Source organism: Melanotaenia boesemani, chromosome 22, assembly GCF_017639745.1.
Source record: "Melanotaenia boesemani isolate fMelBoe1 chromosome 22, fMelBoe1.pri, whole genome shotgun sequence".
In the NCBI taxonomy this organism is placed as follows: Eukaryota; Metazoa; Chordata; class Actinopteri; order Atheriniformes; family Melanotaeniidae; genus Melanotaenia; species Melanotaenia boesemani.
The window spans coordinates 21,789,485-21,812,579 of record NC_055703.1 but is presented as its reverse complement, the minus strand read 5'-3'; the positions used below and the strand labels follow the sequence as shown (position 1 = coordinate 21,812,579).

General features: G+C 37.9%; 3 protein-coding genes across 5 annotated transcripts in view; 2 read left to right on the top strand and 1 right to left on the bottom strand.

Annotated features, from left to right (window-relative positions):
• The window catches only part of scara5 (scavenger receptor class A, member 5 (putative)), an 81,364-nt gene extending 72,745 nt beyond the window's left edge, over nt 1-8,619 (top strand). The window contains exon 12 of the mRNA XM_041976316.1: nt 2,706-8,619. Coding sequence (XP_041832250.1) covers nt 2,706-2,839 — 134 coding nt within the window. The 3' untranslated portion in view covers nt 2,840-8,619. The remainder of the gene's footprint in view (nt 1-2,705) is intronic.
• A 1,201-nt stretch (nt 8,620-9,820) lies between these two features.
• pbk (PDZ binding kinase) lies at nt 9,821-15,065 on the top strand. 2 transcript variants are annotated; one of them, XM_041975398.1, is made up of 7 exons: nt 9,821-9,935; nt 11,378-11,548; nt 11,750-11,889; nt 12,433-12,602; nt 13,100-13,229; nt 14,142-14,315; nt 14,466-15,065. In XM_041975398.1, the coding sequence occupies exons 2-7, from the start codon at nt 11,379-11,381 to the stop codon at nt 14,696-14,698; spliced, it is 1,017 nt and encodes a 338-aa protein (XP_041831332.1). In that variant the 5' UTR covers nt 9,821-9,935; nt 11,378; the 3' UTR covers nt 14,699-15,065. The 2 variants fall into 2 exon arrangements, with proteins under 2 accessions (XP_041831332.1, XP_041831333.1); XM_041975399.1 differs by lacking the exon at nt 9,821-9,935 and adding an exon at nt 10,811-10,845.
• Nucleotides 15,066-16,044: 979 nt separating this feature from the next.
• Nucleotides 16,045-22,425, bottom strand: esco2 (establishment of sister chromatid cohesion N-acetyltransferase 2). Of its 2 annotated transcripts, none has more exons than XM_041975396.1 (15): nt 22,323-22,425; nt 21,486-21,548; nt 21,213-21,322; nt 20,732-21,047; nt 20,302-20,626; nt 20,077-20,186; nt 19,889-19,991; nt 19,616-19,673; nt 19,474-19,516; nt 19,099-19,237; nt 18,118-18,249; nt 17,638-17,727; nt 17,327-17,470; nt 16,960-17,144; nt 16,045-16,769 (listed from the first exon to the last, which is right to left on the bottom strand). In XM_041975396.1, exons 2-15 carry the CDS (start codon nt 21,533-21,535, stop codon nt 16,637-16,639), a joined length of 1,938 nt encoding a protein of 645 aa, XP_041831330.1. In that variant the 5' UTR covers nt 21,536-21,548; nt 22,323-22,425; the 3' UTR covers nt 16,045-16,636. The 2 variants fall into 2 exon arrangements, with proteins under 2 accessions (XP_041831330.1, XP_041831331.1); XM_041975397.1 differs by having other exon boundaries at nt 19,616-19,670.
• Nucleotides 22,426-23,095: the final 670 nt, after the last annotated feature.

The following is a 23,095-nucleotide window of genomic DNA, read 5'->3' as shown; positions in this document are numbered from 1 at the left end:
TTATAAAATTATAAAATTTACTTTTATAATGACTTATTTTATTTTTCTTTTTTATTTGTTTGAGTTTGGTTGTCATATTTACACAGTAGTTAATAAGGAGATGCAGACATCAGCCTTCAAGAAGATTCACTTTCCATGGTTAGAAGAATTATTTTCTAACAAGCTATGATTGGTGGATTTTCTACAAGCCCAAATGCCCTTTTACCCTCATTACATAAGACTCTGAAAATCTACTTGTAAACCCCCTAAATCCCTCTTTCACAGCATGACTCTTGGGTGTGCCCTGAGATCCCACAGAGTGTTTTGGTGAGCCAAAAATTATTTGGAAGAAGTGTCATAAATTTGATGCAAGCAGGAGTTACACTGACATGCAAACAGAGCTCTACATGTGTGTTAAGATCCAGAGTAAATCCTTTAAAGATCCACGTCCGCAAAAACAAACCCTCGGAGGCTGCACCAGCAGAACAGCTGGGGTATCAAATGCAGCAATGGGCCTGGCTACTGCTGCAACAGGACTGTGCACTTTCCCCAGCACTTATCTCATCTCCATCCTCTGCATGGAGATGCATGCTGCTTTCAAGAAATCAAGAAGCCTGTTTCTCTTTATGTTACAATGTGAACTCATGCACATGGTTTAGCTTAGATACAACATTGGCATTTAGATATTGGCTTTTGAAAACAACACTTTTATTACATTTAGCAAAACTTTGCCTTTGGTATCAAAAGACGATATCAAAGACGAGTCAAACTACAGAAAGACAAAAGATGCATAAAACTGTATATTGAACATTTTGTATGTTGTTTTTTTTTTAAGTGAAACTTTGGGAGCAAAAAACCATGAACTTATAGAACTGGAACTTCAAGATTTTGAGATGATTTGAGCCTGTAAGCAAACTGGGTACTATGGTTTAGTGGTAATATGAGTAATGTGAAGCATCTGTTTAAGGTCCAAGCAACAATGAATAAAGTTTGATTTAAAAAGAAAAAAGGGAGGAGGGGGGGTTAATAAATACAGTATGTTCCATTGTGTCTTAATTAATATTTTAGTATCTAATCTCCAACCTTCTTGAATTCAAACTATTTGCCAGTTGTAAGTATAAAATTGGAGAATTAAGAACTATTTTAAAGACATTTAAATATATTGCTGAGGGCATAAAACTGAGCAAAATCTTTACTTTATTTATTTGCCTGTAGCTAATTCTGCTACTCGGTCATAATTTTGTGTCTCTGATTATGTTTTATATTAGTTTATGGTTGTTTTCTCTGAAGTAATCTAATTTCTTTTTTAAGGATTTATTTTGGTGAGTTATTTTGTGGTTCATAGTCATTTTGAGCTTTTATAGAGCTAAGATTTTATCAGTTTTCTTTCTTTTCTTACTTAAATCAAGGTTTTATGTCTTCTTTTTTTAGCACTCATTATTTTGTTTGTATGGTCATTTGTGTCATTTGTGTCTTTTTGTGTATTGAGGTCTTTTTGTGTATCTTTATAATCAATTTGCATGTGATTTAATGTATATATCTGTTCCTTGAGTTTTACTGTATACATTTGCAAGCCCTTTTATGTCTTACAGTCATTTTATATCTTATCATCCTTATTTTCATCAATTTTTGTCACTGTGATACTGAGGGGAACTTTTTGGTTAAGAACAGTTATTCAACATGAAGCAGAAATGGCCATTATTACATTTATACCTGCTGTTTCAGAACTGTCACATTTCACCCAGCATGCTTAAACAGAATCATGAGGTTAATGCAGTTAGATGCTCTCCTTCACTCTTATTTCCTTAAAGCTAATTTCTGTCTTCTCCAACCATCTAAAAATGTTGCAAAACTGAAGCATCTGGAACTTCCTGAAACCTCTGGTGTCTCCTGTTTTACAAACAGGAACCAAAGTTTATAGAGAAAACAATGCAGCCAAAAGCTCTGCTTACCAGCTGGAACTGTGTATTTTATTCCCGGATACACTATAATCTGATCAACAGTTCTGACAGGAAGCTCTGAGAGTACTCGCTGTCTCATTCACAAGCCTCAAACACACATTTCTAATGATGATTGTTTCTTGGATTGGGAAATAAATTTGTACCCCTTTGATCTTTTCCCTACAAAACTGTTAACCTTCTCAAAACTTTTACAATTTGGAGCACTTACAGAGATACAGACGTCATGTGTCGTCCTACTTCTCACATTAAGACACCCCTAAAAGCTTTATTCCTTTAGGAAAGATGTGGGAGGTTCAACTGTACTCGCCCCACAGCGGGAATTGAAATGTGAGGCTCAAGCAGTTGGTCTACTCTGCATCTATATTGGTTTTATGATTTCTGGAGTTTGTGGCTTTTTTAAAACCATGCACATTGCTCTCAAACTGCTAGTTAAAATCACAAGCAGATCCAAGTTGTTCTTGCTCTTTGGCTGCATTTGCATTGTTTTTATCTTTGCACATGAACAACAGAGAAACTGATACAGGGATGAGCCGCGAGAGGAGACTTTAAGTTTGGATTGTTGGCGCTAAAGTGCAGGTGTGAACTTAATTCTTCTTGATAAATCATTTCTGCTGGAATTATTAAGCAAAAACTATAAAAGTAGGTCAGGAGAATGTAAAGGAGGAAAACAGATGGATAAAAATAAAATAATCGGTTCAGTTTTTAAAAATTGTCCATTTTTATAGAAGAATAACACATCAGTGTTTCCTCCTTCTGTCTGTGCAGGAACTGGTCTGATCTGGATGGATGATGTTGCTTGTGCAGGGACTGAAGACACCATCCACCAGTGTAAGTTTTCTGGCTGGGGCAAAACCAACTGCGGTCACATTGAGGATGCTGGTCTGACCTGCATCGTTTAAGTCAAAGGGATGCCGCTACAGCTGCCCTTAAGAAAAGGCAGTAAACTTCTATGAGATGCAAAAATTTCTGCCATTTGTACCCGGAGTGCCATATTAGCAGTATGTTGCCACCTAACCTGACAAACCCTCTCCTTGACATGTGACTACTTCAACTATAAGAATGAGCAATGGAGAAGCTTTGCCTACATCAGTGTTATGTTTTCATTAACTGCACAGTATGAGCAGGGATCACATGACAAGATGATTCCCCATCTTCTCCTGTCTGCAATAAAGAGTCAGCATTCAAAAGAATGGGATGAAGCTGCCTTCAGCAGCTCATCTCAGCTCAGGTTTGCTGTTTTGACCTCCAACGTCGAAAGACCGGTTGATCCGACATCATTTCTACTTAATGAGAGATTGAAATGAGAAGACTATGTCACTGATTACATATTTTGTGTTTACTGGCAGCTGCTCTTCACAGTATTATGTAGGAATGGCTTTTGCTACTCAAACTGCAGTGTTGCCTTGTTTCTTATAATACAGCATTGCCCGGAAAGCAATTATTTGGAGATTTGCAGGTCAAAAGATACCATATAGTCTGAATTAAGGGATTCAGTTCAGCCTTTTCAGCTTGACTTTTATACCCAAACTAGAAGTGCCCAATTTTCTCACAATCGAGTTCTGTATAGATTCAGTGTTTCTTACCAAAGCAAGTTGTCTTTGAGGCCTACAAATATTTTAAGACAGTTACCTTTTAAAACTTTTGCAAAGCTGAATTTGACATATTTTAATTAAGTTTTGTGTGCAGTCGCCTTTCTTTGTTTCCTTTGTTAACAAACTTCTCATCTGTCACATACTTATCCAGAGTGTGAGTATGGGAATGTTTCTGGTGATTACAAATACCAACGATTTCATGCAATATCATGACAGAGTTTAGAGAAGAACAAACTACTCTATCTGTAGCTCCTTTAACTTTTTGTCCCTCTGCTCTTTTTCTAACCATTTGTGGCTGATTTGTTACCTATTTTTTAATGGTACCACCTGTCCTCTCTTTGCAATTGTTGGACATTTACTCTACTTTTAGAAAGAACTATAAATTCATCTTATTTTGTTGTGTTGATGGAATTGTTGTTTTTCATTCACCAATCAGCCAGAACATGATGAAACAAACTTAATATTGAGTAGGCCCCCCTTTTGCTGTTTAAAACATACCTGATCTCCTGACTCCTCTGGCCCTCTAAAGGCTGGAACATCCCGCACAAAGCCAGTAGCAGATATTTGAAATGGACTTTTTTGCCCCACAGATTCTTGATTGGATTGAGATCTGGAAGATGTAGAGGCAAAAATCAACACCTGGACGAGTTTTTGTGGCTGTGAGCTTTTTCCTGCTTAAAGAGGTTGCTGCCATCAGAGAATGTCATTTCCATAATGCTTGGCAACAACCATTTTTAATTAGGTGATACATGTCAAACACCCACACAAATGGCAGGACCAGAGGTTCTCCAGTAGGATATTGCATTCTTCCCGTAGTGCATCCCCCTCCATATCATCATTGAGAAATGACCAGGTTACTTTCTTCCATTATTGATCTTTCAAAGCCCATTGTTGGTGGTTTCAGTGGTGGATACACGTTGGTATGTGTAACTCCACTAATCTGAGGCTGCACAGCCCCTCATGCAACAAGCCATTGCACAGTGTACACTTTATGTTCTGACACCTTATCTGTCTGAACTAGAGTTCATTTATTCAGCAATTTGAGCTACAGTAGCTCTTCCATTGGACTAGCTTTCATTTTTCAAATGCATCACTTTGACTCTCCATGAGCCTGTCATTGATTCACTGGTTCTTTTTCAGGGATTGCTGCAGACTGGTAACATCCCATAAGACTTGAGATTCAATGACCCAGTCAGCAAAGCATCATGATTCAGCCTTTGTTGAAGTTATCTTGAATAGACAGTGGATTTAAAATATACAGTGACTTTAGTGCAGAGAACACCAACTCTGCACCTCTTGAGCCAGCATCCTGCAAGTTTTAGATGTTTCCCTGCTGCAACATGCCTAATTCAAGTCTCCTCAACAGCTTGTTTTCAAGTTCTACCCAACCATGTTTAACCCATCAGCCTGATTCAGGTGTGTTGAAGCAGGAAACATCCAAAACCATCCACCTGCAGGACAGTGGTCCAAGAGGTACAAAGTTGGTTATCCCTGCTTTAGTGAACAGTTAAAAAGCTGTTTATTCAGTCCAAAGGTCAAAACTGGTAAATCCAAGTCACACAGCAAAGGTACAATAATCATGAATTTAAAAGCAAGTAAGGAGCATTAACGAGGAAAACTCATGTGAAACAGATGCTGGAACGTTGACAGAAACTGACAAGATGATCTGGCTCAGAAGGGAAGGGGAACACAGCTTAAACGCATGAGGAGAAAGAAGCAATGAGACACAGGTGAAGCCAATCAGGGTGTAGGGGTAATCATGTAGAAGGGAATCTGATGCAGGCATTTCTAAATTAAACAGGAAAAACTAAACTGAACTTACAAAAAGACTCTATAAAGTTACCAGAAGTTCCCTATGTTTCCCCCTTTTTTCTGCTTGCAACACATCATTTCAAGAACAGAGTTCTGTTCCTGCCAGATACATCCCACTCACTGCCAGGTGCCACTGCAACGAGATAACTAATGTTTTCACTTGACCTGTCAGTGGTCATAACGTTATGGCTGATTGGTGTACGCACTTAGTCTTTATGGAAGATTTCTCTGTCCATAATGTTAAACCAGCTGTGCCTCTGATATCCTGACCAGTGCTGGAAAGCAGTCACAACGCCACAGGGTAGTAAAAGTCTTTTTCTGGTCATCGATAAAACCCCCCAAAACTAACTGTTCATTAAACTGATATATTTAATTGTTTTTCTAATAAAATGATCCTATAAAATACATGAGCAGTTAATATACATACAGTACATAAGCATTTAACCTACATATCACTACATGTGAGCACTGTTTGGTATTTAAATTTTTTTTAAAAAATAAAGGGTTAACAGTCACTCCAGATGACAGATGAAGTGATTATGCACAACAGATGAGTATAAACAGACGGATGCATGGATGCCTGCCCTGCATGATTTATAACGGTGGGTCTGTCAAACTGCCAAACGTTGGGTTGTTTCAGCATTAATACTAACACACACACACACACACACACACACACACACACACACACACACACACACACACAAACCAACCACAAAAGACTGCTTCAGCACTTTGTGTCTCTCTCAGTGGGATTTCATCTTTATGGTTGCTTTCAAATCCAAAAAAGGCCGGCACCTCCGAGCCTCCTGCTTGCCTCTTTTTCTGAGCTAGCAGAGGAGGCCAGGCTTTAGGTTGGAATGAAACCTATGCAGAAATATGAATACAGTTCATATTTGAAGATTTCAGTGCACTTTAAAATCTGGAAAACTCAGAACCTCACCTTTTCCTCACATTCCTCCAGCAATAAAAAAAAGAAAAAAGATGTAAAGTCAGAGACTTTTCAAGTTAAGCTGATCTGCAGCCAGATTTAAGCAAGTTAAATCTGCTGTGATGTTATTTCCTGATTGGTTAGAGACTCCTCTGACTTCAGATAAGAGCTTCATCCACATGGTATCCAATAACTTGTAAAATATAAAACATTATGTGGTCGTACCTTTAAAAAATTAAAAACTAATTGAAAATGAAGTGCACTTAAACATTTAAAAATGTCTTCTGAGTGGTTTTTAAATGTCTTCTTTGCATAAGAGTTCACTCTGCTTGATCGCAATGAAGAAACACTTCTGTGTGTACATGTATGTTTCTCTTTTTTATTACACTGTACTGGTCATAACCCACACAAATAAATCAAACATAATTAAAAATTCCTTCATGCTTTTTCTAGAAACACACAGAGCTTTTTTAATATTGTTTCTGTCAATTTGTGCCACTAAAATGCTGCATTTGCACTGCTGGAATAATAATAATAATAAAGAAAAAGTAGATTTGTTTAAACAGGTGAACTTTGTTATTCCTGTGAACATGTGGCGGAGAATTTGAAACAGACACAGAAGATGTCATTAGGTGAAGAGAGAGGTGGGAAGTGGACTTAGACATGTGTGTGTTTCAGTGTGAGAGTTGCACTCATGATCACAGGAACTGAAGCTTGCGGAGGTGTGCTCTGACCAGTAAGCTCTGGACAATCATCGCACGAATGAACGCTTCCACATGTGAAACGGATGTAGAGGTGATTGGCTGGAAAATCATCTGATCTCTGACACACATGGCCGGCGGTCTGTGAAGTCAGTTTGGCTCATGTCAACATGTTTCCATTTATCTAGCATGATGGTGTGACTGTGTTACTTTTTCCTGTGTCAGAGTGGGAAGGTATGGGAGACCTATGAGTTTATCTGAATGAATGCAAACATGATTATCATTGTGTATGGTCCACTTTTACTTAATGAACACTGACTAGTGCAGATTATTTGTTAATAACTCTTGCACTGCCTTTACTGCCATCATTTAAAGTATTAGGGACAAATATGTCCAACAGAATAATGTTTTTATGCTTTTTATCTCAGATTCTTAAAATCAGAAAATCCTGACATTTCTTCAAATCTGGCAAAAAACATGTTAATCTGGACTTAAAGATGACTGAGGCATAACTACAGATTTAATACACTAATATGAGAAAATTTCACTCAAACGATTATTAGGATAAAATAACAAATTGATGACTTTTTATGTGGGAAAGATCAACTATACGCTGTGACATCAAAGTGTTCTGGAAATGCTTTCATATGCCCAGAGTTCAACACCATAACTCAGGGACAGAGGAGGAAATTGTGACCATATTTCACATGTGGTGAGGTACTGAACTGGTGATACTAATTACTTTCACCAAAGACGTTTTTATGAATGTATGTGGTTTGATTGTCTGTTTTTCTCTTTTGCTTTCTTTTGTTTTATCAGGTGTTCTACAAAAAAAAGGACATATATGCATAAAAGCTTTACCAGAAGTGGGATGTAACGCAAATATTTTCTCACACTGTCTACAGCATTGCAACATCTGAAATACTAGGGTCAATGACTCAGGTCCCTTTCTGTGCATGTATATTAGGACAAGGGCAATAGTCCAATTAAATGGCCACACCTCAACTAAAAAGTACATGTAACTTTTATCCAGCCTTGGAGGATGTATGCAGTCTGAGACTCTGAATCAGGTTTACTGGCCAAGTAAGTGAAAACCCTGAAGGGAAAGAATCAGTGTTGTTTTCATGGCGTGTACTTTTACTGGTTCTGCTGTAGCTCTTTGGTTCAGATGACAGACTAAACTGCTATGTGTTTATTTTTTTGTCCTTAGTGTTTTGTACAGGCAGAGGAGAGTTATACTGCAAGGCACATGCTGCATGTTTTGCACTATACATAACAGCAATATGTCTTTCTTAGGCTGCAATCCATTGTGATGTAAAAAAACACAAAGATAGATTTATGACACATGCATTCTGCTTCAAGTCCTCTATAGTGACCTTAAAGGGATATTTAAACTTGTATGTGGTATTATTCATAATCAGCATCTTACAGTGGATTATGGCTGCAAAGCATTGTTTTCATAAGTGTTACTGAGTGGTGAAAAGAAAACATGTTATGTCAATACACCGCACACAAAAACAATAAATACTTTAATATACTAAAACTTAAGTAACAAGCCATATATTTACGATGCAATGTAATGCATTTGCAAGACAAGTACAAGTTGCATGAATAACCCTGTCAATAAAGTTTGATTCTTGCTATTTTCCTCTTTTCTTTGTATTGGAATCATTACATTATGTTGTGAAACTGTTTCATGACAGCACACACTTGCCTCTTTCTCTTTGGCTTTTTATGTTTTGTCTGATCAAAACCTATTCCAGTCTCCTTTTATAAAGTGCAACACAACACATGGAATAAGAACTTACAAACATGAGCTCATTTTGCTTCAGGGGAACAAGGAACTGGGGAAAAATGAAAGTCTCTGTCCTCCCTTCTACATCCATTTGTCATCAGATCACATTCCTGCTACTCTTCCTCATAATGAAATAGTTATCCTTCCACACAATAAGGAAACTCAGCTGTAGGACAGTTTGCTGTGAAGAGCTGAAAGGGATGAATAAAAAATGGGATCATGAAAGTCAAAGTCTAGGTCAACTTCACTGTGGTCAGAGGGGAAATTCTTCCAGTCTAGGCCTTGATGTTGGTGAGGCAGTAGAAGTGAGATGACAGTGACAAAACTCTCAGCTTGCTTTTATGTCTTACAAGTCCCTACACATCGGGCAAAGTTGTATCAATAGCTTTGAAACAGAACTTTTGCTATGCAACATAATACTGCTTTCTACTTTGACAAACTCCTGCAAATTTGGTTATTGAAAAACACATTAACTACCAAATTGAATTATATGATATGAATAATATGATACCCAAAAAGTAGCCCATCAACATTTAACGTTTTAACCACAAAAGAAACAAATTTGAATTAACTTGTTTGTATATGGGCCTACTACTATCTGTTTATCTGTGACTTGTGGGTTTGGATATAATAACCTATGAAAGTGCTTCTGAATCAGAGTCTGATTTATTTGTCATTATAAGGCGAAATTTAGAAATCTCTTGTAACATATTATATACAGCCACTATCTTAGAAATTCTGCGACATGTGTAGGCCTTTACCCGTCTTAACCTGATATATCCAACATCATTAAACATGACTGACTTCAGCTGGTGAAAAGCTGTATTGCAAGCATAATACTTTTTAATTCAGTAGAAATATATGTGTGAGATGTGTTCAAAATCCAGCATATACTCGCTGTTTTTTTTTTTTTTTGTTTTTGTTTGTTTTTTGTTTTTTGTTTTTTTTTTTAATAAAGAAAAGTTGCACATTTCTTTCGGATGTTGTGAACTAAAGAAAGAAAACGACCCGCGCTCTGTTTGTCCCTCTGAGGTGTCCGTAGCTGTACCGGAAAATATTTTAAACCCTCGGCGCGGTTTAACAATAGTTGTTGGTTGCGACCCGCCAATAAGAAGAAGAAGAAGAAGAACAGTAGTTGTTTTACAGAAGCGGAGATAAATTCAGGTAACTATATATCTGTTGAATAAACATTTACGTTGGCCTGAAAACAAACCACGTACACTTTAACTCGAACTGTTGCCACATTACTGTAATTAATGTGCCAAATGATACACTGTTAAGCTAACAAAGTGATTAATGCTAACTATCAGCGGTTGGTTGGTTAACGTTTTGTTGATGAGATAATGATGACAAAAAAGTTATTTAACAGTTAATTGTGCTTGTCATTTGTATTTAGAGTTTTTTAGGAGTCAAACATCGTCATAAGTACTGCATTTTGCCTAAAAAAGGTAAAATGCTTCTTATGTGACTGCCTTAGCTTTCAATCAAAATTAGTCATTTTGACGCCAAGTAGCCCATCAACATTTAACGTTTTAACCACAAAAGGAACTAATTTGAATTAACTTGTTTGTATATGGGCCTACTACTATCTGTTTATCTGTGACTTGTGGGTTTGGATATAATAACCTATGAAAGTGCTTCTGAATCAGAGTCTGATTTATTTGTCATTATAAGGCGAAATTTAGAAATCTCTTGTAACATATTTATATACAGCCACTATCTTAGAAATTCTGCGACATGTGTAGGCCTTTACCCGTCTTAACCTGATATATCCAACATCATTAAACATGACTGACTTCAGCTGGTGAAAAGCTGTATTGCAAGCATAATACTTTTTAATTCAGTAGAAATATATATGTGAGATGTGTTCAAAATCCAGCATATACTCGCTGTTTGTTTTTTTTTTTTTAATAAAGAAAAGTTGCACATTTCTTTCGGATGTTGTGAACTAAAGAAAGAAAACGACCCGCGCTCTGTTTGTCCCTCTGAGGTGTCCGTAGCTGAACCGGAAAATATTTTAAACCTTTGGCGCGGTTTAACAGTAGTTGTTTTACAGAAGCGGAGATAAATTCAGGTAACTATATATCTGTTGAATAAACACTTACGTTGGCCTGAAAACAAACCACGTACACTTTAACTCGAACTGTTGCCACATTACTGTAATTAATGTGCCAAATGATACACTGTTAAGCTAACAAAGTGGTTAATGCTAACTATCAGCGGTTGGTTGGTTAACGTTTTGTTGATGAGATAATGATGACAAAAAAGTTATTTAACAGTTAATTGTGCTTGTCATTTGTATTTAGAGTTTTTTAGGAGTCAAACATCGTCATAAGTACTGCATTTTTGCCTAAAAAGGTAAAATGCTTCTTATGTGACTGCCTTAGCTTTCAATCAAAATTAGTCATTTTGACGCCGTTGTGCGTAGTGATAGCCAAAGACTATTTTGTAGATATTCGGCATATCAAATATTTTAGGGCTTGTCACATACATCAGACGTCAGTTACTTTTAAAATACGATAACGTCTTAAGTCAGTCCATTCTAGTTATTTAAGCCAAGCCAAAACAGACCTGTTTAATATTGTGAGTTTGTTTTCGTTTGACAGAATGGCTTCCCCTACCACACCTCCCTGCGAGGACGTATATAAAACCCCTAAAAGTGTCCATGTGAGGAGCTCTGGAAGCAGCGGAGGTGGTACCCCCATGGTCATCCCTGCTTCGCCTTTCATGAAGAAGCTGGGTTGTGGGACCGGAGTCAACGTTTACCTCATGAATAGGTTTATTTTAGACCATGAAATTATGATTATTTAGCACTGGAATGTATCTATTTCCAAGTTAACATGTTTTTCTTCCACTTCCCCTGTGTTTTGTGTCATTAAAGTCATTTATGATTTGTTCAAGCCAGAGAACCTTTATGCCTTTGTATTTCTAACAACAAAACATCTTTATGCAGTGTTTCTTTTAATGATCTATTATAGAATGGGAAAAGTAAATGCTTCACCATGGGCTGTGAAGAAGATCAACCGCAAATGTGCGTCCAAACAAGAGACTGTTTACCAACAACGTCTCAACGAAGAGGCCAAAGTCCTGAAGGAAATTAATCACCCAAACATTGTTGGTAAGATAAGAAGCGATGCATCACAATACCATTTTGGCATCCCCGAATGGTATTTTCACACAGAACAAACTTAACAGAGTCCTCTTCAGCTATGAAGCAACATCATCTGAACCAAAAAACTTTAATAATAGATTAAATAGGGAGAGCTGAGCATACATTCAGTCACACCTATCCCATTGATTATTTTATAGAGATTATAGAGATGCCAGAATTATCAACACCGGGAATAAAAAGAAAAGTGTTTTACACTATTAAAAAGTTGTTCGTACACAACAGCTGCGGAAAAGGGAAAATAAAGTTTCCCCCCCAGACTGGATTGTTGCTTTCACAATTTCTACCAGTCACTTGATGAACATTTATGCAAAAAACAAACTTGGCAGAAATGTTAAATTTAAAGGTTCCCCTCTTAATTTTTCTTGTAAGTTTACAGCTTCTCTACCACGCACACCTATGTGGTATCAAAAGTTGAGGGGTTTTAGGAGTTTTCACCTTGTTTTCATTGTTCATTTCTGGGCTTAACTCTGTCTTTGTTCAAATATTAAGGTTTCCGTGCCTTTGCTACAGCCAGTGACGGCTCCAAGTGTCTGGCTATGGAGTATGGTGGAGAGCAGTCTCTCAATGACCTGATAGAACAGAGGGCGGAGGAAGGTTTGAACGCTTTCCCTGCAGCCAACATTGAAAAAGTGGCGCTGCATGTGGCTCGTGGCCTGCAGGTAAATCATGCACACTGTGTCACAACTGCATTTTATACAACTACCCATGGATTAATTTTACACTGAGATTAGTTATTTGGACAGAATAGTAAATGTTAATGAACATTACATGAAAACTAGTAAACACCCCGGATATTAGCCAATGCTAATTTCCATCCGTTGTCCCTGGATGAAGATTAATGTCACTCGTGTTCCTGTACAAAGATTAAATCTACTCTCAGATTAATACTCATCAGGTGCTGTTTGAATCTCTGCATTTAAAAACATCCTACTTTTGATTTGATCTGGAAGAAGTAGAGAAATGGTTCATGTTTGCAGTATTTGTCGATATGCATGTGAAACCCAATACAGTTCCACTCACAGCATCAATATTTATTTCTCCCAGATACTTATCTTTGTGTTATCTTTTCATTTAAATAGAAAATAACTTTGTTGAACAAAATGCAATCAATTCAGAGAGGCATTTTTTAGTATTGTCTGGAATTTGTCTTTTGCAGTATCTTCACAATGAGAAGAAGCTGCTTCATGGTGACATAAAGTCATGTAACGTGGTCATCAAAGGCGACTTTGAAGCTGTGAAAATCTGTGACGTTGGAGTTTCTCTGCCACTCGATGAGAACATGAGAGGTAAGTAAACGTTTTCAGTCAGGAAAACGTCCATGTAGCTTTGACGTGAGAATCCATCCAGCTCTTCACAGACTGTGGGAAAGTCACACACACAGTAAAAGCTATGGACCATTTAATGACATGCTTTTCAGCCTTGATAAGTAGAAATTTTTTAACTAGTGTTCAAAATCCATTTCTTGACTTAATTTTTGTGCAGCATCAACTTACTGATAAAATCAGACTCCCCTGTTCTGAAATAAATTGAGTCATTTCTGTCAAGTTTAACAGAAATGTTACACTTTTTAGCGCTATTTTTATATTGTTTTCTAGAATTCCCTCTTCTGTAGTTCATTAGTACTAACTTGTCAATCTTATCTGACTTACTGTAACTTTACCTATTTACCAACTGGATGAGCATCAGTTTTACTGGAACTCTCCACTGTGAGGATTTCCCTGAGAGAACTAGGTGAACTTTGTAGCCCTACAGGGCATAACAAGCTTTTTAATCAAGTGTGATGTTCCAGTGTCAACCAAATTATTATATTGAAAAAATAATAAGAGTGGCTTTTATGAGTTGAGGGCCATCTGCTCAAGGCAGGTGAGGCCACAGAACAATACCTACTTGCTTCATCACAACAATGAACCAGCCTGCATTTTGCCTCAGTAAGCTCACTGTATGTGTCATCATTAGCCAACAAGTTTAGAATAATTAAAGCATCCAGGCTGGTAATTGTTCATGACTTTAAACTGTATATTAAATGTTGCACAAACGGTATTAATCATGCATTAAAGCATCACTTCTGGTGTAAGTTCTTGGACACAGTGGTTGATTAACTTTTCTACCTGGACAGAAACGTCACTGTGGTAAATCAGACTAACTTTGTTTTGCAGTTAAATAGTTTCCAGTCATTAAAATGTTTTATTTGTCCTCAGTGTCTGACCCAAAAGCAGAGTACGTCGGCACAGAGCCGTGGAAGCCGATGGAAGCTCTAGAGGGTGGAGAGATCACCGACAAGGCCGACATCTTCGCCTACGGTTTGACTCTGTGGGAGATGATGACTCTGACCGTGCCTCACCTAGATATGCTGGAGGATGAAGATGAAGAAGGTAGAAAAAATTGTATCATAGTTTATTTTTTAGATAAATTCTTAAATCATTTCTAGATTTTTTTTTTAGCTTTTAACTCCTTAAAACAAGTCTGAACTCCTGCTGTTGTTGTTGACAGAAAGCTGAAATATTAATGAATTTGTGTTTCAGAGGACTCAATGGAGGAGAGTTTCAATGAGGATGCTTACTATGAGGTTTTGGGATCGAGGCCAGCATTGGACGTTGAGGCTCTGGGGTGCTCGTACTGGAGGATGGTGGAGCTCTTCTTTCTGTGCACAGAGGAAGACCCCAAAAAGAGACCATCAGCTGCACAGATCGTCCAGGCTTTAGAGAGCAATGCCGAGCTGGACACAATACCCTGTGAGGGGATTGTTAACGACTGATTCACTCCATTTTCACACTACAGATGAAGGTCTGGATTGTCATCGGGTGTATCGGGCCCAACCTATTAGATTTTCTATAAATACTAATTAATGCAGAAATAACCTGAGTCTGCTTTTCTTCCCATTTCCCAAATAATTCCCAAATTGGAACTATAATCTCCAGGAAATATTGAGGGTTTAATGTTGTAGAAACTTATCAGCTAATGGTTAAAGTACATTTTATGTTACTGTGTTTGGTTTTGTCTTGTCATATACTGTCACCTTCAGTTATAAGTGTTTTTCTTCACCTGTTACTCCGTATTTCTGTTGCATAGTAAATGTTTAAATGCTCTTTTGTCATGGTTTATTAAAAATTGTTTCTCCTCTTTGAAGTAATGCATTTTAATTTTTCCTGAACTGTAAAAGTATTAAAGTTTTACTCCAGCAGGAATTCAGTATTGCAGTTCAAACCCTTAAATGTTTAGGAAGAACTGTCATTAAAGCTATTTGTGATTATAACATCCTTTTATCACAACTCCTCCAAGCAGCAGTTCTGGTCAGCTGTTAGATGGTGAGCTTTGATTTTTGTGAAATGCTGGCTCATTATTTAACAGTGCTGAAGGAGAGAATAATGTGAGGTTTTGTTCAGGATGTATGGGTGCAACAATGTGCCTTTTGTTTTGGACATTCTTCTGGAAAGATTTCCAACACAGATTCAGTTTTCCTGCAATTGAACACATCACAGCTCAGATGTTCCAGGTCTTTGAGACTGGAAATGCAGAGGTCCAAACATCTGATTCCTTTAACAGGTGTGTAGCAACATGAAACAACACCTCCTTTTCTTTTGTAAGAATGCTTTCATGTTTAAATGCAAAGGAATGTGCTGATCTCAATGTGAAAACACACACTTTCTACTCCAGTTTGAATATGAAGAGCACCTTTGTTCTGCAACTGCTCGTAGGTGAATATTTGAAAAGTGGCATTTTAATGAAAAGGCATCAGTCAGCTTATTTTGTGGAGTTGTAGATGTACTCAATTAATTTCCACAATTCCATAAAACAAAACCAACATAACCTGTGTGTAAAAAATTGTCCCGACTTAATAAAACTGTTCTAATCTTATTTTGACAGGCTCAGTGGAAACTTCACAAGCATCCCCTGCAGATTTTGTAAGGTGGTAGAGCTGGTAAAAAAAAAAAAATCACAAACTAACAGTTGATTATCAAGCCTAATTATTTGCCTAATGTACTTAGAAATTTTGTGGAAGCAAAGCATCACATTTTGATTTGTAGATAACCATGGCAAGACTCAATCTCTTGGTATTCTTTTTAAGTGTAGTTTAATGTTTTGGGAAATAAGAACAGAACAGGTATTGCACCTCTTTTATTAAAGCATTGTCTTCCTAAAGTGGAAAAGTTGCTGCTTGAAATGCAAACACATGAAACAAGCTGCACGTACAACAATGTGGTATATTTCTCAGATTATGTACAACGTAGAAATGTCTCTAACGACGACATCCCTTTTTCAACAAGTTAGTGGGCTGAAACACTTTCTTTCCAATGTGCCCAGAGAATCTCAAGTTGGTATCAAAGAGGGAAAAAGAAAAAAAAGTTTAACTTTAAAACGCCAAGCTCAAAATGAGCCTGTGAAATGTTTTTTTCAGTTCCTCGCTGGGAAGAAAAACAAAAACTGCTACTTAATAAACTGTGAAATGAGCAGCTCTGAATAAATACTAACTTTTAAAAGACTGTAGCCCTACTTCACCTGGAACACAGATTGCATTATAATTATACAACCAAAATTTACACAGAAAACTAAAGCCTGGCCTAACCAACATGGAACAACCTGAACAGCTTTGCATATGAAAGAAAAAAACGTTTACTGCCTGAAGATGCGTAAATGTGCGGCTTAAAATTCAAGCACACATTTACTCCATGTCTGATCTGAATCTTTTCCATCCTTACGCAATGAAGTTGTAAACAAGGAAGGTTGGTGTGTTGCTGTACTTGGTGGCAAACTGTTTGCCATCAGGGGTCGGATCTGAGAAGGCGATTTCCTCCTTGGTAAGATGACTGCCGTACATGAACGTGCTCCTAAAAAAGGGAAAACATTTCATATGTGCCTGCTGCATTTCTCCATAAATTCGCTGTGACTCTTTTTCATACTGATATTATACTAACTTCTAAAGAGAGCAGGAAAAATGTAAACATTGATTTTCAGTCTACCTTGCAAAACAAGTGTAAATGAGCATGCAGTGATGTAGTGATAAAGTGGGCGCCTTACCTGACTGTGTCCAGCATGCGGGTTGCGATGCCCTGTCGTCTGGCCAGGCTGAAGACCCAGATCCGACTGATCCCACACAGAGCTGTTTCTGGGACGGTGGAGCAGCACCAGGCCCTGTGTCGCTCCATGAAGTCATCTCTCATCATATCCTTTCGTTGATCTGGCTGCTCGAGGACTCTGTAAGCCTGAGGAGGAAAAGCCATTATCTTTGTCAGTTCAGGGAAAAATTTATCACTTTTAATTCATGTTTGATGGCGTTTGAGGCCATCGGTCTATGTGTGGTAACTTTTCTAATAAGCTCTGTTCATGTGAATATTAATGACAAGCAAATACAAACATGCTAGTGTACACACACACATATCCATACCTGTCTTATGGGTTCAGCAACAAGACATCCCACCACCAGTCGTTCTGTGTTGATGAAAAGGTAGGTTTTAGCCTGCGTTGGCCTGCTTAGAATCACTTGCTGGAAGCCTAACTCATTGTCCGCTACGCGTCGAACATCCTCAGCCTGAAACCAAACAGGGCAGCCATTAAACTCAACATAAAAAACAAAATTTCTACACTTGCAGCTGTACTTTATGTACAGCTACATTACTGCTTTGAGAGAGAACATTTGTCATGAACTGCTGGAAATGACCCACAAGTGCAACCAGTGTGTGCGGAGCAGGCCTGCACCTTTTTAACGGCATATTTGGGATCATCTGGCAAGACCAGGAGAATTTTTCCATCCCAGAACTCAGCCACCACCCGTTCCTTCTTCCAGCCCTGGAAACAAAACAGAGGGAAAATGCTGCAGCTACAAGCCAACAGTTCACAAGAATTTTACAAATTTTCCCCATGAAACAAGCTCCTGCCAACAGCTTTGACCACTTTAAGTAATTTAATCATCACACTGGAGAAAGGAAATTTAAAACATTTGTTTTAAGACAAAATCCCAATTACTGTTTGTTTTCAACTAGAAATGGTGCAAATTATATGGTTGTATTTAACAATGAGGCTTTGTAATCAATGTTAGCACCAGTTTTTCACCTGGAAAAATTTCAAGTACAATTTTATTTTTTCTATTAGAGTTTTAAAGCATAAACCATCATAAACTGATGTGGAAACATTTCTGTCTGTCCACAGTTCAAATAGAGTGATGAGTGGGAGTCTTACAACAAATCTGATGGAGTTGAGGAATCCCTGGTGGAATTGTGTGTGCTGGAAATGATCCTCTGGGTTGTCCGCACTGTAAACCATCCCACATGAGCTGCAGGTTGTTGCTCCAAACTGCTTCTGACCAGCATCCTGACAAATAGATCAGACAATGAGCACATGAGCGGTGGCAGATGTGCTATAATGATGCAAGTCCACGTTGGACATTTGAAACCAGAGGAGCATGTGTGTGTGTGTGTGTTTATAGTCAAATACAAAAACTGGTTCTTTGCTTTTAAGAAGTGATGAAGATGGATGATTTAATTTCTTCTAATTCATACTTGGTTAACTAGAATTTAATGAACAATAATGTATGAACATTAAATGATGTGTGCAGATGACAAACTAGTCGATTTTTCTCAAAAAAAAAAAAAAGAAAAAAAAAGGCACACCAACTTAAAAATGTCATGCTGTAACTTTTTCTCTGAATGATACTAAGAGAAACTGAACCAGTCTTTACAAATATCAGAAAATTCTGTCTGATATCTGCAGTAAACGTTAATAGTTTAAAAACAAACATGGCCGCTTGGTGTCTCGTTCATCCTGCAGAATGAACAACTTGAAGAACGTTGGTTAACGTTGGTACTTTGTCTGCAAAGCTCTGAACAGAGAAAATAAAGATCTAAATGTTGCCTAAAGTAAAAAGCAAAAGCAACTCAGCGATGCCAAAATGGAACACAGATTTTAACAAACATTAATATGAAAGTATTATAAATACAACAGTATTGTATTAATTATATAAAATCATTTATTTAACTTCAGGAGAAAAGTCCAAGTTCCCACTGAATTCTGTCTTTGGTGCATCACAACAAAGCATTTTACTGCACAGTTACAACCATTCTCTTTAAGCATAAGCTGCCTCTAAGTTACAGTTCGGTACTATTTTGGAAAAACAGATGTTGACGTTTATTAAAGCTTGAGACAAAATATAGGATTACTTACAATAATGAGCTGGTCATGGTCTTGTTTCTCTTTCTTCCTGCGAACACTTCGCTCCTTAGCTGCAGGAGTCGGTAGAGATGTTGCCGAGCCAGAGGGAGTGCTGCAAGACACCGGTGCCCTCGGAGCTGCGTTCTTTAACCTGCAAAACAAAAGACCATTACTTGACGTCACAGAAACACACATACCAACGCATGACACGAAATACAAATTATTCCACATTAACAGCTGCTTATTCATGGAAGAGTTATAAGCAGTTTAGGCATTTTTTTAATCCCATCTTTCGTGTGAAGAGACGATATGTTTCCGCCACTCGAAGTGTCACCATGTAATATGGCAGCACACGCATAGAAATTAATGAATAAGACTACGACTCACCTTTTGGTGGCTGAACCAAATATGGGATACACTGCTGCAGTCCCTGGAAGAGCAAAAAAACAAACAAACATTTTTTTAAAACATGATTATAAAAGGGAAAGAACTATTTAAATAATTAGTTTTACATTAGATGCAACCAAACCTTTGGGAGGGCTGTAGTCAAAGATGGGTTCAGAGAAACTTTCTGTCAGAGAATCCTTCTGGAAAGAAATTGTTCACTATAATTTCACAATATACCACAATTTCTACAGAAAATGGGAATTTCAGCAAGTTATAATGTAAGTTATGTATTCCAAAAATGGTGATTAGAGGAACACGAACACCATGAATGTTTATCAGGCTGCAACGTTGCCCAGAAACAACTAAAAGGCTCAAATTTCTGAACATCGACCATATGAACATGTGATGTATTCACCAGAGTGTTGAGGGAAGAGGCTGAACTTGGTGAAGGGGTCCTGGACAACACAATCTTAAGCTCTCTGGTAATTCCATACTTTTCGGACAACACTTGAGGTGAGCTGAAAGAGGAAGACGAGGATCATCAACAACAAAAATTCAGGGCAGGAATTTCTTCTAGCCTACTGAAAGAAAATAATTAAGCACCTTAATGGTTGTGGAGTTTGAGGTTCTTCATCCGCAGAGTCATCCCAGTCTGCAGGATCAAACTCGACTCCCTGCTTTGTGCCCTGTAGGTTCACCTCCTTCGCAACTGGCTGTGCAGCGGCCAGGACGAAACACAAACATTAAACAAAATGATCTTACAATTTTAACAAGAGAAAATACATGAAGTCATATTTGATATCAGTTTAAAATAGCAACTGAATCTACCTGTACTGGTTCTTCCCGTTGTCGGTTCATTTCTTGAACTGCCTGCTGCTGCTGCTGTTTTGGTTTCTCATTCCTCGTCTGTGGCAGCGCAGCACTGCTCTTCACTCGAACCGAAGCTGGCTTGGCCAATGACTTCGGAACAGATTTTTTGTACATGGATGTTTGTTTCTTCCCCGTGCCAAAGAAAGCAGCTCCAACAAAGATCTTTGGCTTGGGCTTCAGGGAGCTGAAAGTGAGGGTGATAGCCTTCTTGGACTCTACTGGTTTGCTGCTGGCAGGTGCAGTGGTAGAGGTGGTGGTGGTGGGTGGTGTTTTAGCAGCGACACTGCCAAATTAAATAATGTCAAACAGTTGGAAAAACATAAAATACAAGAAAGAAGCAAAAGCCTAATGTGGCAGAAACACACCATTAATATCAGTGAAAACAAACCTGGTGGTGAGTTTGGGCAGCTTAATCATCTTGGTAGGTTTTGTGTAGTTTTTGATTCCCATTTTTCGGCCCTTGCTTGGCCCCACAGACTGCTTTCCAGGTTTGTTGCCTCCTTTGACTTTCTTTTTAGTTTTCTTTTCTGGCTTTTTGGCCAAAGGGGGAGAAGAGGGAAGAGCTGAGGGAAGAGAAGGCAGAGACTCCTTCATAGCCTTCCTCTCCAGTGGCGTAAGATAGTGGGTTTTCTGTTTGCCATAGAAGGAGCTTGGCACCACAGTGGGATTCAACAGAGATTTAAGGGGTGATCTAGCTGGTGAGCCTTGAAAATGAGCAAAAAGAAATAGACAAGGACAATGAAAGACTGCAAGGATGGTCATTTGTAATAATTATTGTCTTTTTTTTTTTAACCACAATGGCCAGTTAAAGTGACACTAATCAATACTTCCAGTCCAAAAAGTAACATCTTTGTCACAGATTGTATTACCTGCTGGTCCACATGAAAACTTCTGTGGCGACTTATCCCCAAGCTTCTTCCTTGGAGATCTCCTCTTCAATGGTGACATCTCTTGTCTTACGCCCCTTTTGGCTGGGTGGCTTATGTTTGAGTGACAAAATATCATATAAAAAGAAAAACAATGCCACAGACTTAATGCAGCTTTTGTCAGGTTTCCTATGAAACTGAAAAAGGGCAACAATACACACATTTAAAAAGAATGAAAGTAAAAATAAGAATAAGCCAGATGCATTTACAGCTTACCTGTCAGAGTCCAGAGAAGAGAGCTTTCGCTTCCTAGTGGTTGGTATCATTTTTAAAGTTCACCTACACATGTGACATTTCAAAGTCTTATGAGTGGACATAAATATATCACAACCTAAAGCACTTTAGCTCTAAACTAAGAGATTTTCTCTAGAAAAAAAAAACTATCAGATGCATCTAATGACTGAATTAATAGCTTATACTGAATGCAAATAAGAATAAAAAAAAATTATATATATATAAGTTATACGTGTTCTCCAGCTCCATTTTTATGACATGGGACCCTAATAACATTATGCTCTATATTTGGCAATTTCTATGTCAATTATTTGCTGGAGCTCTGTGTGACTTTCTAATTAAAAAAAAAAATAAAGAAAGAACTATACTGAAGCCCACAAACATTTGCATCTGTAAGATATGTGGTTGGTTATGCAATCGATCAGGTTTCTGGACACGAGCTTGTTGTAATCTTGTCTGTGCGCAAATGTGTTAGCTTAGCGGCAAAATAGCAAAGTACAAAGCGCAAAATCAGCAAGGGATGAAGGCAAATACGTAACTGGCGGGCTGGTTAGTTTATGCAAATGCGACTTCAGTCTCAACTACAAGCTAAAAAGTGTATCGGTGTCGATCATTAGTCTCCCACAGATTAAAATAATAGTGATTGACCGATTGATTAACAAGAAGCAAGCGAATCTAGCGGGAAACACAACTAGTTATACTGACGTAGTTATTGACAACACTTTAAAACAAAACAAGTAAATTCGTGATTTATAAAGTTGACAGTAAAATTATCCAACACGAAACACACCACCGTTGAATCAGTTTAACTAAACTTACCCAAATCGTTTTTGTCAACCAACATAAAACGCTAAAAATGTTTCGGTCACTGGCGGGTTTGCTGCTCCCTCCGCGCGCGTTTCTCTTCTGTGTTTTGAACAGCGCGCGCTGATCTAAAAATAGTTGCACACCCCGAGCGGAAGCGGAAACGATACATATACGTAATCTCTTACTATAATAAAAGCGTGTACGGACCATTCGCTTTTTATTAAAACTAATTTATGAAGGTTAATTATGTGATATTATAATTATCATGATACAACACTGAGTCTTGTCATCTGCAGAAATACTCTGATGAGTCTGCAGTTGTGGGGTGTATCAGTGATAAGACTGAGTACAGAGAACTGGTCATTCAGTTTATGGGATGGTGTGGAAACAATAATCTTATCTAGAATACAAGCAAAACAAAAGAGAGGATTGTTGACTTCAGGAGGAACAGTAAACAAAACACTGTTTACATCCTGGGAGAAGAGGTGCAGGTAGTGGAGGAATACAGGTACCTTGGAATACCAGCTAGACAACAGACTGGACTGTAAATGCAACACAGAAGCATCTACAAGAAAGAACAGAGCAGATTTAACTTCTTAAAGAAGCTGATCATTAATTGTCTGCACCAAAATGTTGCGTATATTCTACCAGTCTGTTGTCAAAAGTGCAATCAGATTTGCAGCATCAGAACCAGTGGCTTAAACAGACCAAACAAACTGATCAAGAAACCGGTTCTGTGTTGGGAACTCTGGAGCCGATGGAGCTAATTGTCCAGATAAGAATAC